Consider the following 18,194-nt stretch of genomic DNA (forward strand, 5'->3'; position numbering starts at 1 on the left):
GCGTACAAAGATGTTTTGGCTTAACAGACATCTCCAGTGAGTAGGTAAAACATTTCTTTAATCAGGAACAACTTTTGTATATGAGCAACTGTAACAGTTTTGCTTCTGTCCCTCTCCTCGCCCCAACCTGGGCTTGAACCAGGGTCCCTCTGCACACATCAACAACTGACAACCTCGAAGCATCGTTACCTATTGCTCCACAAAAGCCACAGCCCTTGCAGAACAAGGGAAACAACTACTTCAAGGTCTCAGAGTGAGGGACGTCACAGATTGAAATTCTATTAGCGCGCACCGCTAACTAGCTAGCCATTTCACACTGGTTACACTCACCCCCATTTGATCTCCTACTTTTCCGCAGCAACCAGTGATCCGGGTCACGGCACCAATTGAAACGCTTCTAGCACACACCGCTAACTAGCTAGCCATTTCACACCGGTTACACAACCAGTGAGCAGCAGGTGCTGCTAAGGTTGCCAGTCAATTGCCAATCGGTGATGTGGCTTCTCTGGTCTACCTGTATATGTGTTACAATCACAAATAAATATAAAATGACAGGATATGGGAGCGGGCACAAAGGGCAATTGGAGTTATCAGGTGTGAACCAGTCATGAATGAATTGCCTTAGATGTCCGCTCACTTGGGTATATTTATCAATTCCTGAGATATCTTTCCAAAGAACATCAGGCTAGGTCGTTCATACACCACTGTACTGTTTTACACCTGTTGTATCCTGTGCATGTGGCAAATAAACTTTGAAACTTTAAACTTTGGCCTATAGGAAAGAAGTGGAATCTTTTCATTTCATAAATTCATACTCTTATACAAGAACACCGTCCATATCATATTTTATTATTTTTGAGTCAGCCCCACATTATGTAGCTACTGCTACTAGTACTACTATTACATTTGATCAGCCAGCCTGGTCTCATAGACTAGACGTAACATAGTAAATGTAAATCAGGGACACCCAAATTAGTATGATATGTAACGTTTGATATGGTTACATAAAACAGACAGTTACTTAAGGCAAAAAAGAAAGTAGGGTGGTTGGTCGGGGTGGATAGGTGGGAGATCGAATCTCATCGAGGACAACTTTAGCATTTGAGCTAATTAGCAACTTTTCAACTACTTACTCCTTTTACCTACTTTGCAACTTCTTAGCATGTTAGCTAAACCTTCCACTAACCCTTTTAGCTAAGCCTTCCCCTAACCCTAACCCTAACTCTTTTAGCTAAATCTTCCCCTAACCCTAACCTTAACCCTTTACCCTAACTCCTAAACTTAATCCTGACCCTAACCCCATAACCCTAAGCCCTAGCCTAGCTAACGTTAGCCAGCTAGTGTCATATGTTTCACAAATTTGTAACATATCGTAGGTTTTGAAGATTCGTAACATATAATACAAATTGTAATTTGTGTAACTTGTATCTGTACAGGGTGAACTCTAAATTACTCTATGCAAAGGACTTTTATGATATTTTCTCATTTGTAATTTCCTAAGCCTCTAGGCCTCTGGCCTAGTAGCCATCTCCTTGTTCATGCTTTGTCATGTAAATTAACCTTAGGATCTATATGCCTAGAATTATGTTTTGTTAATGTCAGTATTGTCTTTTAACTTAAGCTTTATGCTTTGTATGTGAATCCATTCATATTACAAAGTTATAAACAATACTTGCTTTGATATTCGCTTCTCATGACCATTCCTTGATCTGTGTCAGCTAAACACATAATACTTGATGGCACATGGTTTTATTATGATGTTAAATGGAGTGAGATATACTTTTGAATAGACTTTGGTAACATATTAATTGCATAGTCTTATTATGGGTCGCATGTGAGGTATATTTAATATACACATATCCAATATTACCACATTACAATGACTGATGATTGATTAATAATAAGATGCTAGTTGGAGCTCTATTGTTAGATTTCAGTGCAGCCTTTGATGTTATTGATTATACATTGTTATTGAAAAAAAAAACTTGCTGTGATTATACATCTCCTGCTATCACAAGGTTGGGGAGTTATTTATCCAATAGAACCCAGAGAGTGTTCTTCAATGGAAACTTCTCTAACATCAGATATGTACAGTGCGGTGTCGCTCAGGGCAGTTGCCTTGGGCCGTTAATCATATCTATTTTTACAAATGATTTGTCACTGGTCTTACACAAAGCTAGAATGACTATGTATGTGGATTACTTAACACTCTACATGTCAGCACCCCAAACCAGTGAGCTTATTGAAATTCTAAATAAGGAGTTACATTCAGTATCAGAAAAGTTGATTAATTATGAACTGGTCTTAAATACATAAAGCATTGTATTTGGTTGAAAACATTCTCTAAGACCTAAACCTCAACTGGAGTTGTACATAAAGGTGTGACCATTGAGCAAGATGAGGAAGCTAAACTCCTAGATATAACATTGGATGGTCAATTATTATGGGCAAGTCATATTGACAGCGTTGTTGTGAAGATGTAGAGAGGTATGTCTGTTATAAAAATATGTTTTTGACACAAAAATCAATTGTACTAGTTGTTCAGGCTCTGGTCTTGTACCATCTTGATTACTATCCAATAATGGTCAAGTGCAGCAAAGAAAAACCGAGCAAAGCTGCAGCTGGCTCAAAACAGAGCATTGTCTGCATAATCAAATAACATTGAACTCAGATACCATACATACCCCACAAGACATGCCCACAAGACTCTTCACAGTCCTCACGTCCTAAAAGAATTCACAGCAATGCGCAGTTTATCAAGAGCCATGGAACTCCCTTCCATCTACAATTGCTCGGACAAACAACATTACCTTTAATAAACTGATAAAAAAACAACTAATGGAGACACGTGATGCCGCGGAGCTGAACAGACGTTGACAAACCGAGCTCTTGAAATTTATCCTATTATTACCTAAATAACAACGTTGAAACAATATTCTAACATCGGCTGATAAATTGTCAAATACTTACCTTCCCAAAGAGCCATGGACCTCCGACCGAGAGGCAAGAAGGACGACCAAAACGTCGTTGAATCCCAAGACAACGATAACGCCACAGCTAGCAAGTTTAGCATTAGCCCTCATATCTCAGACGACGGTTCCAGACTATTGCTCTCGGCAGCCTCGCAAGACATGCTGGCTACTCTCCTCCGGGAAATTCAGGATGGTAACAAAGGTCTTTCTATGAAAATTGACAAGAAATCGGCTGAACTCCATTCTTCCATCAACGACCTGAAATCCTCCATGAATGATCTCCTTCTGAGAACGACTGAGGCCGAGATGCGCATTAGCACAGTTGAGGACACCGTCGCTCGACATGACCAGGTTCTGATAGAACTGCAGAAGGATAATGCCTACCTCAAAAACAAAGTAGACCAGATGGAGAACCAGAGCAGACGCAGTAATATCCGTGTGGTGGGATTGAAAGAGGACAGCGAGGGCCGTGACCCGGTCCGCTTCTTCACTCAATGGATCCCGGATGTCCTAGGCATAATCAACTTCACCAAGCCGCTGGAAATCGAACGCGCCCACAGAACATCAGCGCCGAAACCCCGGCCAGAGGAGCCCCCACGTGCCGTTCTGGTCAGGTTCCTCCGTTTCCAAGACAGAGAGAAGATACTGCAACTCGCAAGAGCCAAAGGGGACATCACCTTCGATGGCAAGAGGGTCAGCCTTTTCCCGGATATGAGTGCCGATCTCGCCAGACGTCGCAAGCAGTTCAGACCTGCCGCCAAAGCACTGAAGGAGAAGAACATCACCGGCTACCTCATCCACCCTGCGCGGATGAAAGTTCAGTACAAAGGCCGATGCCATATCTTCAACACACCGGGAGAAGTATTCACTTTTCTCAAAGAACCGAACCGCGACTGAAAAACGGTCTCTCTGGGGGATAAGATCCAATCTGTTTGTTTTCTCTTAACTGGACTGATCTGCTGATATCGGATCCGTCTACCCCGCTATCCGGTCGCTATAATTGATTTGTACATTTTCAACTAACCGTTTTTCCCCGGGGTGAGTTCTATTACATTTACAGGAGACTATATTTTGGTTTAGTCAATATCCACTGGACGAAGCAAGTGGGTTTAGGCCCACCGCTTCCCCCCCATTTATGTTTCTCCTCTCCCGAAAAGAGACTCAAGCAGCCCTTACCGTGGGCAGTAATTATTCAGCCATAAATGCTTATTCACAACGTTTGTTTTCAATTTAGATAGCTCGCAGGTTTTAGTTTACGCCAAGGTTTAGCTAGTAAGAGTAAGGTGGAAAGCGAGCAGCAACGTATCTCTACAAGTGTATTCATGTTTGATTGTTGGGATTGTTGTTTTAGTCTGACAATCGGGGTGGGTGGGTTTTCTTTCCCCTTTTTTTCCATGTTTATTGTTGTTTCCTTCCTAAAGAGGCACATAGGTCACTTCTGTGTTCAAACCAAAGTTGAAACATTTCCTGACTATTTACATATGAGAGATTTCCATTCGGTTACATATTTCAAACCCAACATATGCTTAATCCACTAAAATATGTCACATTCAACGTAAAAGGCCTTAACAGCCCGATTAAAAGGAAAAGAGTCTATACATACCTTAAGAAATTAAAGGCCGATATTGTGTTTCTACAAGAAACACATCTTACAGCCAGCGAACACAAGAAATTGAAGAGGGAATGGGTAGGACAAGTTTTTGCGTCCTCTTTTAACTCCAAAGCAAGAGGAACTGCAATTTTGATAAGTAGACACATCCCCTTCTGCGTCAACAACACCATCTCTGATCCCTCGGGCAGGTTTGTTTTGGTGCAGGGGCATATGTTTTCAGAGTCTTGGACCCTGCTGAATATTTATGCTCCTAACTTCGATGACCATATGTTTATACAGAATGTCTTCCTTCAGGTCGCTCAAGCACCACCAGGATGGCTACTGGTTGGAGGAGATCTAAATTTTTGTTTTATTGTTTGTATTATTTTTTAGTTGCATTTGTATATCATTGTATTTTACATTTGTGTGACTTTTGGCACATGCACATACCGATGGGACGCATTGGGAGATAATAGCTCAGTTTTCTACCGTCAAAACCATGATAATATGTAAAAGCCGGACAACATAGTTTAAATTAAGCCTTTAAAATCGATAGATCAATATATCCTCAAGTAACAGGGAGAGAGTGAGCGGTCAGTTATACACAACATCGAACCAATCTGTGAGTAAAGCAACGCTGAGACTCTAACCCAACACGCCGTGGCTTCCCTTAGAGGAAAAGACAAAGAACAACTTGGAGATGTATATGAGAGCAATGAACAGCTAAATGATATCCAGGGAAAAAAATGCTTTCAATGCTCACTAAAACAAACAAACTGCTACAATATGTTGTTGAAAAAGTACATTTGCTCGAATGGAAAGTAGAGTCTTCGTGTCAGACATGCATACATGGAGGGCGCATGGATGAACAAGACAACAAACTGGCCTTCTGGGAACAAACTGGCCTTCTGGGAACAAACTGGCCTTCTGGAAACAAACTGGCCTTCTGGAAACAAACTGGCCTTCTGGAAACAAACTGGCCTTCTGGAAACAAACTGGCCTTCTGGAAACAAACTGGCCTTCTGGAAACAAACTGGCCTTCTGGAAACAAACTGGCCTTCTGGAAACAAAGGTGCAAACTGCAGAAGATGAACTGGCTCAGCTAGAAAACAGATCGAGACAAAATCATATGAGAATATTGTCCTTATCGGAGGACGAGGGAAAATGGGACCTTTCCAGCTATGTGATCAAGTTGATATCAGAGGTGCTTGGCGTGGATGGATCACCGCAGGATCTTCAGCGATGCCATCGGGATCAGCACGAAGCAGAAGAACGCTAAACACCCTCGCATGGTCATCTTTAATCAAAGTCAACATTCTGAGGGCACAGGGGGAAAGGAGATTAAGATCCAGGGCCAGTCCATTCGATTCGTCTGGAACCTGTCTGCTAGACTGAGGGAAATCCGCCAGCAATCAGACAGTCACTGGAGTAAAAAGGAATTAACTCTCAACTAAATTTCCAGCAGTACAGCAGGTATGGAAGGGCCAAGTGCTGATGAAGCCCAGAACATTGTAGGAAACATTTCCTGTTGAAAGAGAGATCAGTGCACTGAGGAGAGGCAGAAGCGGATGAAACGGATAAGCACACTAGGCTACATACAGCGATGTCCAAGACTAACTGAACGTAAATTGAGACAATATTCCTTCTCCCTTCCATCAATAAAATGTAGACTCTATTGTCCCTAAGTAACTTTTCTTCTACAGGAAGTAATGGTAAAATTAGCCGATGCCAATGACATACATGGACACTTAAAGACAATATAAAAGAGGAAATATAGCATGTAAGTCAATAATTGCTATATGGATGTGTGTGTGTGTGTGTGTGTGTGTGTGTGTGTGTGTGTGTGTGTGTGTGTGTGTGTGTGTGTGTGTGTGTGTGTGTGTGTGTGTGTGTGTGTGTGTGTGTGTGTGTGTGTGGGCAAGTGGGCAAGTGGGCAAGAGGGTGTGAGTGGGTGTATGTGTGGGTATGTGTCCGTGCATATGAATGGGAGTGTGAGGGATGGTGAATATGAATGCCTGTAGGAGGGCAGGAGAGAATGGGTGTGCGGAGGCATAGGGTATATGTTGTGTGTGAATGAAGGAGAATTGATGAGTAAGTAGATGTATAGAGGGGTGTACATGTGTTTGGAAGAAGGGAGGGGGGAAAGACAGAGGTTTGGATAAACTAGACCTTGGTGGGTAAGGGAGGGCAAGTAGGGCAGGTGGTGATACGCTTGGCTTGGGGGCAATGGTGGTTAAGGATGGGATGGTGGGACAAGCTTGGCTTGGGGGGGTAAGGGGGAGTAAAGATGGGAGGTGGGGATAATCTTGGCTTAGGTTGAGTAAAGAGGGAAGAACAAAAAGGAGGTGGTGGTGAGGGATGGGGTGACTGGGAGGGCATCAGACACTTGAGGTGTGCGTGGGGCCTCCACTCATACCATTTCAGAAGACCCACTCACCCTAAGTTGACCCCTACCAGCCACTATACTTAATTTATAAGGTAATACAACCAACCACAGTACTTAAGTGGGAGTCTTTCTTTAAAAGTATGTACAATGTATGTATCCACATTCTTTTTTCTTAGTACATTAGGAGAGGAGACGGCGCTATAAAGCCCTAAAAAGGCATAGTGCCTCAACTACAAAGATGTACTTTGCTTGATGTTACTTTTTTATATATATTTTTTGTCTACTCAGCCCACGTGCTCTATATACTCTATGTAATGTATACAATAACTATGTATTTATACTATGATCCTCCTATTCACGGAAAGCCCATCGCTATATGTCATGTCTGATAAAAAGTTTTACATGGTTTTTTAGTGAGACGGAACAGATAAGGTTAACTTTGATTCTATACATGTTAAGACCAACAACATCCACCTTATCACATGACAGGCTCCATGATCGGGGAAAAAAAGCATATGGTTCTCAAACACCTAAAATATAAGGGCACAAGGCGAGACCCAGAGGCAGATGGTTGGAGTCTTGGAATTTTTTACATTTTTTATTTCACCTTATTTAACCAGGTAGGCCAGTTGAGAACAAGTTCTCATTTACAACTGTGACCTGGCCAAGATAAAGCAAAAACAACAACACAGAGTTACACATGGGATAAACAAACGTACAGTCAATAACACGATAGAAAAATCTGTATACAGCGAGTGCAAATGAAGTAAGGAGGTAAGACAGTAAATAGGCCAATAGTGGTGAAGTATTACAATTTAGCAATTTACACTGGAGTGATATATGTGCAGATGAGAATGTGCAAGTAGAAATATTGGTGTGCAAAAGAGCAGAAAAACTTAAACAAATATGGGGACGAGGTAGGTAGTTGGTTGGATGGGCTATTTACAGATGGGCTGTGTACAGCTGCAACGATCGGTAAGCTGCTCTGACAGCTGACGCTTAAAGTTAGTGAGGGAGATATAAGTCTCCAACTTCAGTGACTTTTGCAATTCGTTACAGTCATTGGCAGCAGAGAACTGGAAGGAAAGGCGGCCAAAGGAGGTGTTGGCTTTGGGGAATCTGTCCTTTGATCTGATTAGTCCAAATTTGAGATTTTTGGTTCCAACCGCCGTGTCTTTGTGAGACGCAGAGTAGGTGAACGGATGATCTCCGAATGTGTGGTTCCCACCGTGAAGCATGTGTGATAGTGTGGGGGTGCATTGCTGGTGACACTGTCTCCAACTCCTTTTTCTATTCTGGTTAGAGCCAGTTTGCGCTGTTCTGTGAAGGGAGTAGTACACAGCGTTGTACGAGATCTTCAGTTTCTTGGCAATTTCTCGCATGGAATAGTCTTCATTTCTCAGAACAAGAATAGACTGACGAGTTTCAGAAGAAAGTTCTTTGTTTCTAGCCATTTTGAGCCTGTAATCGAACCCACAAATGTTGATGCTCCAGATACTCAACTGGTCTAAAGAAGGTCAGTTTTATTGCTTCTTTAAACAGAACAACAGTTTTCAGCTGTGCTAACAAAATTGCAAGAAGGTTTTCTAATGAGCAATTAGCCTTTTAAAATGATTAACTTGCATTAGCTAACACAACATGCCATTGGAACACAGGAGTGATGGTTGCTGATAATGTGCCTCTGTACGCCTATGTAGATATTCCATAAAAAATCTGCCGTTTCCAGCTACGATAGTCATTTACAACATTAACAATGTCTACACTGTATTTCTGATAAATTGTATGTTATTTTAATGGATAAAAATGTGCTTTTCTTTCCTAAGTGACCCCAAACATTTGAACGGTGGTGTATATATACTCAGCAAAAAAAGAAACGTCCTCTCACTGTCAACTGCGTTTATTTTCAGCAAACTTAACATGTGTAAATATTTGTATAAACATCACAAGATTCAACAACTGAGACATAAACTGAACAAGTTCCACAGACATGTGACTAACAGAAATTGAATAATGTGTCCCTGAACAAAGAGGGGGTCAACATTTGTGGGGGGGGGGGGGGGGATTTCTGGGGGGAATGGCCCTAGCCCTCACCCTCCGATCCAACAGGTCCCGGACGTACTCAATGGGATTAAGATCCTGGCTCTTCGCTGGCCATGGCAGAACACTGACATTCCTGTCTTGCAGGAAATCACGCACAGAACGAGCAGTATGGCTGGTGGCATTGTCATGCTGGAGGGTCATGTCAGGATGAGCCTGCAGGAAGGGTACCACATGAGGGAAGAGGATGTCTTCCCTGTAACACACAGCGTTGAGATTGCCTGCAATGACAACAATCTCAGTCCGATGATGCTGTGACACACTGCCCCAGACCATGACCATGACCTCCAAATCGATCCCGCTCAAGAGTACAGGCCTCGGTGTAACACTCATTCTTTCGATGATAAATGCAAATCCGACCATCACACATGGTGAGACAAAACCGCGACTCGTCAATGAAGAGCACTTTTTCCTGTTTGGTCCAGCGACGGTGGGTTTGTGCCCATAGGCGACGTTGTTGCCGGTGATGTCTGGTGAGGACCTGTCTTACAACAGGCCTACAAGCCCTCAGTCCAGCCTCTCTCAGCCTATTGTGGACAGTCTGAGAACTGATGGAGGGATTGTGTGTTCCTGGTGTAACACGGGCAGTTGTTGTTGCCATCCTGTACCTGTCCCGCAGGTGTGATGTTCGGATGTACCGATCCTGTGCAGGTGTTGTTACACGTGGTCTGCCACTGAGCTGTCCGTCCTGTCTCCCTGCAGCGCTGTCTTAGGCGTCTCACAGTACGGACATTGAAATGTATTGCCCTGGCCACATCTGCAGTCCTCACGCTTCCTTGCAGCATGCCTAAGGCACGTTCACGCAGATGAGCAGGGACTCTGGGCATCTTTCTTTTGGTGTTTTTCAGAGTCAGTAAAAAGGCCGCTTTTGTGTCCTAAGTTTGCATAACTGTGACCTTAATTGCCTACCGTCTGTAAGCTGTTAGTGTCTTAACGACCGTTCCACAGGTGCATGTTCATTAATTGTTTATGGTTCAGATCTGTGAAGTTATTTGGATTTTTACAAATTATCTTTGAAAGACAGGGTCCTGAAAAAGGGACGTTTCTTTTTTTGCTGAGTTTATATATGTGTATATTTCTTTTCAGTTATGGTCAGCAAATATACAACAAGTTATAAAGGTTTCCATATGTTGTTACCATCCAGAGCATCTTGCTGTAATTGACTGACACAAGGTTCAGAATTGTCATGATGCACTTATTAAACACCAGCTCAGTATGCCCTCTAGTGGGGAAGCCAGTGTGTGCGTTTGAGTGTGTGTGTGTAAACATTGAAAACAGGATTCGGTCTCCCTACTGAGATAAAATCTCTGAAGATCACCTGAGCTTGCTGAGATACCTCAGTCGCTGTGGTTGCATGCAAAGCAGCTGCTACTTTCGCTCTAAGAACAGCTCTGTTGATTTCACACCTGATAAGGCAGAAGGGAAGAACATGCGCCACACCTCGGTTAAATACAAACACAGGAACTGTCCCTAAACAACCTTCAAATGTATAACTTAAAAAACATCCACACTTGATACATTGCTACAAGAATATTGAGTTAAATTTCCTTTTTTCTGCATGAACAACATGATTAACTGAACAAAACATAATTCAAGATCAATTCATAATTTGAGCAATCAATAAGTTTAAGCAGAAGATTTAGGACATTAATAGTTAATTGACATTTGTTGAGTTTTTTAAGTTAATAAAAAAATGACTTGAACTTAACAGCCAAATCCAAGGATGGGGTTAACATCGATGATATTTTCCGGCATCAAACATCATAGTTAAGTCCGAGTAGTCTGAAAGGGAAATGTACATTACATCACACCTACATGAATTGGTAATCATTCTAGAAATCATGAATGATCTTGGTTTGAAGCGCCTGTTGAAATAGATGTGGGGAAAGAACAGTTCAGTAGTTTTTCAAACACATTTCCAATTAATAATCTTTGGTGCAAATTGACTGCACAACGCCTGCACCTTGGAGATAAGATCACAGACGCTCACTCTGGTTTCTCATATCTTGTTTATCATCGATAGAGATCTGATTCTGATGAGAAACATCCAGTTATTGTGGACACCATTCACACCTCTTATTCCATTTCCTTCAATAATTGTCAACAACAACGTTGTCAACCATGTTGATCTCAGATGTAAATGTTTAGAAGGTTATAATTAGGTAAGTCTGCACCACTTGCAGTGCCTTCACACCACTCGACTTTTTCAGCCTGAATTTATATAGATTTAACTGAGATTTTGCGTCACTGGCCTACACACACAATACCCTATGTCAAAATGGAATTCTGTTTTAGAAATGTTTACAAATTAATAAAAAATGAAAAGCTGAAATATCTTGAGTCATAAAGTTTTCAACCCCTTTGTTATGGCAAGCCTAAATATGTTCAGGAGTAAAAATGTGCTTAACAAGTCACATAATAAGTTGCATGGACTCATTCTGTGTGCAATGATAGTGTTTAACATGATTTTTAATGACTACCTCATCTCTGTACCCCACACATTCAATTACTATATCTGTAAGGTCCCTCAGTTGAGAAGTGAATTTCGAATACAGATTCAACCACAAAGACCAGGGAGGTTTAACAATGCCTCGCAAAGAAGGGCACCTATTGGTAGATGGGTAAACATTTTCAAAGGCAGACATTGAATATCCCTTTGAACATGGTGAAGTTATTAATGACACTTTCGATGGTGTATCAATACACCCAGTCACTACAAAGATACAGGTGTCCTTCCTAACTCAGTTGCCAGAGAGGAAGGAAACCACTCAGGGATTTCACCATGAGGCCAATGGTGACTTTAAAACAGTTAGAGTTTAATGGCTGTGAGGAAAAACTGAGGATGGTTACTCCACAATACTAACCTAAATGAAAAGATGGAAGCCTGTATAGAATAAAAATGACTCCAAAACATGCATTCTGTTTGCAATAAGGCACTTAAGTAACATTTCAAAAAATGTGGCAAAGATATTAGCTTAATGTCCTGAAGCGTTATGTTAGGGGCAAATCCAACACAACACATCACTGAGTACCATTCTTCATATTTTCAAGCATGGTGGTGGCTGCATCACGTTATGTGTATTCTGGTCATAGGAAAATATTGTACAATCCAGGTGTGCAAAGCTCTTAGAGACATACCCAGAAAGAGTCACAGCTGTAATCACTGCCAAATGGGATTCTAACATGTATAGACTCAGGGGTGTGAATACGTATGTAAATTAGATATTTCTGTATTTCATTTTCAATACATTTGAAAACATTTCTAAAAACATGTTTTAACTTTTTAATTATGGGGCATTGTGTGTAGATGAATGAGAGAAAAAAAGATTTAATCCATTTTGAATTCAGGCTGTAACACAACATGTAGAATAAGTCATGGGGTATGAATACTTTCTGAAGGCACTGTAAATACATAAATATAAAAACAAACTTCCAAGGGTATGTTCCATACGTTTAATGGCAAAATAACTGAGGACTAAATCAAATATTTACAGCAAGTAATGTGTAAACTTAATTTCTGTACAAAGAAATATACATGCAAAAGTAAAAATAAGTCCTTTAACATTCAAAATTACGTAGTATGTATCAAATATGATGAGGTTACATCCAGGTTCGCATGTTCGTTGTCCATGTCTGTACAGCTTTACACATGAATAAATAAGAGGACACAAAATGGGACTGTACAGGTTAACAAACACATTCATTTTATCACTGTGACTACTGCCTTGACATAGACATGAAACTATGATGACCTTTTCAAGCTTAAAAGGAAATACAGCTGCTTCGTCCGCCTCTCCAGATCAATTGACTGGCACATTAAAAATGAGTTTGAACTCATACAATGATTCATTTAGTGAAAACAGCTAGGTCATGGTCACTCTCAGATAAAGGTTAGGGTAATAGCGCCGCAACGCCCATGCACAATTACTGTAACGTTGGTACAATGTGGGCAGTTTTTTTTCTTCTTCAAACCAAAGGCTTGGCAAAGAATGCTACCCCAAGTTTATCTTCACTTAAACCAAGATGTTGATCATGGCAACACAATGTCTAGCAAAATACGCAACTTAAAAAGTCAAACAAACTTACACAGCAATCACCACTTTGTGCACAGCTTGAGAAGAGAAGTGTTTGAAATGTTAATTAGGTATGCAGTAACAACCAACCACTAAACAACGTTCTTACAACGCTAATAAATAAAGCCACTGTGAACCAATGTAAACATCTATCTCTAGGTTCAGCATGGTTTTCATAACTTAACATGGTACATTATATAAGACATTTAAAGAGGGTAAAATACAGTTAACTTTGGTATAGTTACAGAAAATAAAACAAAAACAATGACAAACTGAAAGCATAAGTGCCAATATAGATACAAATCTTTTTTCTTATTTTACATTATTTGCGAAACCTGCGTTTTAGGTTTCCAAGATATTAATACTGAACTTAATACGGAAAAGAGTAACACAATACACACATCTACTGCAGTACCAGGTACGTACATGCCTTTTTAGATTACGGGTACAACACAAGTCTTCATAAATAGTTGCATACATGTTAAAGCTGCAACATTGCACATGAGAAATTAACGCAAAATACGAGTGCATTTATATAAGTATTTCTGGTAGTGAGGGTTTAAGTAATTTGATTGGCATGAGGAGGAGCTAGTCTCCCTCACACCTCTCTTCCATTGGCAGGACTTACTACTCAGCTAATGAAACAGCGTTTGAGACAAATTCTTCAAAATGAGAATGAAGGCAGGAACACATTATTTACAAAGTAAGGCGGATGTATCAGAAATCTAAAGAGCTTTTCCAATAGTGTTATAGCTTTTTGTTGTTTGTTTGTTTGCTTGTTTATTTCTCTGCTGAGGTCTGACTAAAATAGCATAATCGTACTAACTGTTACAGGTCCATACAATAGCAAGGCCAGAGCAAAGCATTTGCCTATTTATTGTAAGTTAATCAACTACAACTACAATGAGTTTGGTCTCCAACTGGTTCTAGAAGTAGTGTTCTGAAGCAACGACCCTGTGGTGGGTCGGTGGTGCTTTGTTCATATGTCGCATTCATTTTTGTTTTCATTCTTTTAATTAATAACCTTTGTTTTTGAAAAGGTATATGAATAAAGACATTTCTTTGTTTCTTCACTATACATTTTCTTTACAAAAAGTAATCTCTCATTACAAAAACAATTGTATTATCTTCAACCAAAAGTAACCCGATATTACAGTATCGGTTTGTAATACTATCCAAACACAAGGCTTACTCTCACTGGCTCTCGAGAAAGCTTTGTTCTCCCTGTTAGTGAAGTTTGAAATACTTTCAAATAGTTCATACTTTTGTGCAGGCATATAGCCATCATCCATACAAAGGTGGGGAGGGAAAGGAAGTATCTAAATCTCTTGGGGGAAAAAAATCTCTGTCAAAAATATTCAAAGCAGTCAGCAGCAGCAGGATGCTGGGTAACATAATTCTAAGGAAGTGGCGTAGTCGGCTGAGAGAGGATGAGATCATGTTGTGACTCGGTGGTTTCTGGGTACTGTAGTCCTCTAACCTGCTCATATCTGGTTGAGGAGTCTGCTGTGAAGGAAGGTCTTGATGCTGCCCACGGGCCTAACGTCGTTCTGGTGTTTCCGCCGCTCGATGAAGGAGATGAGTCTGGAGGTGTCGATGCACCCTGGGTGCTGGTTTTGTTGCTGGTGGGAGTCCCACGGCTGCAGCCAGGGCTCCTGAAGGCATGCGGCGGCCGAAGGTCTCCGGTTCGGCTCGCCCTGTAGGAGGAGACCCACAAAGTCCCTGGCCGCCTGGCTCACACCCTGGAAGTAGTCATGGGGGAAGCTGAAGTCCAGACGACAGATGTTCAGGCATGTCTCCTCAGCGCTCTCGTCCAGGAAGGGAGATGCCCCACTCAGTACCACGTATGTCACAACCCCCAGGCTCCAGAGGTCAGAGGTCAAGGATACGGGCTGGCCCAGCACCAGCTCTGGGGCTGAGAACTCTGGGCTGCCCAGTAGAGGGTGGATGTGGTGGCCGCTGTTCAGTTGGACAGCGTCTCCGAAGTCTGTCAGCTTGACCACGGGCTGGGCAGAGTTCTGCTCCACTAACACGTTCTCAGGCTAAAGGGATACACACCGATACCCACGCACATACACACAAAGAAAGATATGATTAAGAATTTACCCATAATGGGAGTACTATCTTTGCTTAAGAACAATCAGTTAAACATCATACTGTTTCATACAGTACACAATCACATTTAACTCCTACTCTACATGTCACAGCCTTTGTGACTCACCTTCAAGTCCAAGTGAGCTATCCTCCAGCTATGCAGGTAGTGTAAAGCTTCTAGAATGTCCCTAAGGTACAAGGCCACCTTCTCTTCAGTGAGGTTACCCCAGCTGACTATGTAGTCCAGGAGACGGCCTTGATCAGCCCTGCAGACACAAAGCACCAGAGCACCAGAGAGAGACATTAGCCCACCGATATGGTAGATGTACATGAGGGCTGCTTGAACATGATTCAAAAGCACAACACAGTGAATAAATATATACAGTAATATATTGTTCAAAACGGTAATCAATTCTATTTCAATTCAGGAATTCTAATTACAATTTTCCTCAATAATCATAATACATACAGTGTGTGCGTCCCAAATGCTATCTATCCCTCTGTAGGGTATTACTTTTGATCAGTTATAGGGAATAGGGTGCCATTTGGGGCTCAGCCACAGTTTTTCTAACGTACATCTCCAGCACTAGCACGTAGCTGGTGGCTGTCTCGAAGGTGTCCAGCAGGCCGACCAGGTGTGGGTGTTCCAGACACTGTAGTATCCTCAGTTCCTGGAGCACCTGCTCACGCCGCATCAACCGCTTGTTGACATGTTTGGCTGCTACGGCACGCTTGCTCCCACGCTGGTCACAGCGCTTAGCCACTGAGAACCTTCCCCTGCCCAGTTCTGTGACCTCTGTGTAGAAGGACTCAAAGTTGTTCTTCCAAATCACTTCACTCCCATCGTCGGAGGCCCCTGGGAAAATAGAAACATTGAATGTTAAAATGCAAAAGTACTGAAGAAGTAGTGTGAATATAGAGGATATACTGTACCCCCACAGGAGTCTACAACTCAACTCAACTTAATGTAACTCAACAGTGACTAACCTAAGACTCTGAGGCTGGCGGAGGATGACACGCTGCCCACTACGTTGGTGGCAACACAGGTGTACACCCCGTCATCCTCCACAGACACACCCATGATGAGGAGAGTTGCCTCGCCCGTGTCACTGCAGAGAGAAGAAGGGAAGTCACAAGGTAAGTTTCAACAATAGCAACATTTACTTTAATTCAACTACAACAGAACATTGTCTTCCAACAGCTAAGTCATTCTAACGCGTTGCAATGATCACTGCATGTCCCTCTGGAGAAGAGTATCTGCTGAATGACTAAAATGGAACGTAAAATGTCATCACGGCCGATGTGTACCTGTAGGTGACGCTGTAGTGACCGTCGTTGCTCAGAGTGCTGTGGTCAGGTCCTCTCCAGGTGACCGAGGCTTTGGGTCTTCCACAGACTTTACTCCTCAGAGTGACACTCTCCCCCAGGTCACAGGTCACATCACTCAGGGGCAGCAGGAACTCTGGGGGTACTACAGAGGTAACAGACAGACAGACAGAGGACACGTGAGTTTGACTATGTCACATGCTAACTAGCCTTGCAATATACTAGCGTCCTGTCCATGGGGTGTACTTTGGTTTTTCCAGCTGCCTCACGCTACAGGAACAGGAGACAGGCTCCAGGCCTATACACTGCTCTGGCTCGGAGGAGGATGCTTACATGCAGACTACACAATCCCACATCTGAGCTACCCAATAGACAGTACAAAGTATGCAGTACAAGACAAGACAATAAAACTTGTTGAACCCCTGGTATGTGAAAATATAGATGTGTCATTCAATTACTGTATAGTAAAGCCCAAGCAAACACATTTAAATGTATACATACCATCATAGATGTAGTTGGGGTTTAGAAGCTGAAAGAAAAATATGAACACAAATAAGTTTCTTCTTCAAATTAGTTTTTACCACAAAGACATTAAATAATTACAACACGAATCCATTAAATGAGGTTAATGTAGAGGGGCTTTAAGTCTCACAGCCATACTGAGGTTAATGTAGAGGGGCTTTAAGTCTCACAGCCATACTGAGGTTAATGTAGAGGGGCTTTAAGTCTCACAGCCATACTGAGGTTAATGTAGAGGGCTTTAAGTCTCACAGCCATACTGAGGTTAATGTAGAGGGGCTTTAAGTCTCACAGCCATACTGAGGTTAATGTAGAGGGGCTTTAAGTCTCACAGCCATACTGAGGTTAATGTAGAGGGGCTTTAAGTCTCACAGCCATACTGAGGTTAATGTAGAGGGGCTTTAAGTCTCACAGCCATACTGAGGTTAATGTAGAGGGCTTTAAGTCTCACAGCCATACTGAGGTTAATGTAGAGGGGCTTTAAGTCTCACAGCCATACTGAGGTTAATGTAGAGGGGCTTTAAGTCTCACAGCCATACTGAGGTTAATGTAGAGGGGCTTTAAGTCTTACAGCCATACTGAGGTTAATGTAGAGGGGCTTTAAGTCTTACAGCCATACAGAGGTTAATGTAGAGGGGCTTTAAGTCTTACAGCTATACTGAGGTTAATGTAGAGGGGCTTTAAGTCTTACAGCCATACTGAGGTTAATGTAGAGGGGCTTTAAGTCTCACAGCCATACTGAGGTTAATGTAGAGGGGCTTTAAGTCTTACAGCCATACTGAGGTTAATGTAGAGGGGCTTTAAGTCTCACAGCCATACTGAGGTTAATGTAGAGGGGCTTTAAGTCTCACAGCCATACTGAGGTTAATGTAGAGGGGCTTTAAGTCTCACAGCCATACTGAGGTTAATGTAGAGGGGCTTTAAGTCTTACAGCCATACTGAGGTTAATGTAGAGGGGCTTTAAGTCTCACAGCCATACAGAGGTTAATGTAGAGGGGCTTTAAGTCTTACAGCCATACTGAGGTTAATGTAGAGGGGCTTTAAGTCTTACAGCCATACTGAGGTTAATGTAGAGGGGCTTTAAGTCTCACAGCCATACTGAGGTTAATGTAGAGGGGCTTTAAGTCTCACAGCCA

At 42.0% G+C, this 18,194-nt stretch overlaps 1 protein-coding gene across 4 annotated transcripts in view; it reads right to left on the minus strand.

The window, feature by feature from the left end:
* Positions 1-12,485: 12,485 nt before the first annotated feature.
* Positions 12,486-18,194, minus strand: part of LOC106605411 (triple functional domain protein) — a 134,776-nt gene continuing 129,067 nt past the window's right edge. For all 4 annotated transcript variants that reach the window (XM_014201021.3, XM_014201019.3, XM_014201020.3 and 1 more), the window contains 6 exons: positions 17,041-17,068; positions 16,522-16,684; positions 16,201-16,322; positions 15,790-16,069; positions 15,341-15,479; positions 12,486-15,161 (listed from right to left, as the gene is read on the minus strand). In XM_014201021.3, the coding sequence (XP_014056496.1) occupies positions 14,604-15,161; positions 15,341-15,479; positions 15,790-16,069; positions 16,201-16,322; positions 16,522-16,684; positions 17,041-17,068 (1,290 nt within the window). In that variant the 3' untranslated portion in view covers positions 12,486-14,603. The remainder of the gene's footprint in view (positions 15,162-15,340; positions 15,480-15,789; positions 16,070-16,200; positions 16,323-16,521; positions 16,685-17,040; positions 17,069-18,194) is intronic.

This window comes from Salmo salar, chromosome 05 (assembly GCF_965601325.2).
Source record: "Salmo salar chromosome 05, fSalSal1, whole genome shotgun sequence".
Lineage (NCBI taxonomy): Eukaryota > Metazoa > Chordata > Actinopteri > Salmoniformes > Salmonidae > Salmo > Salmo salar.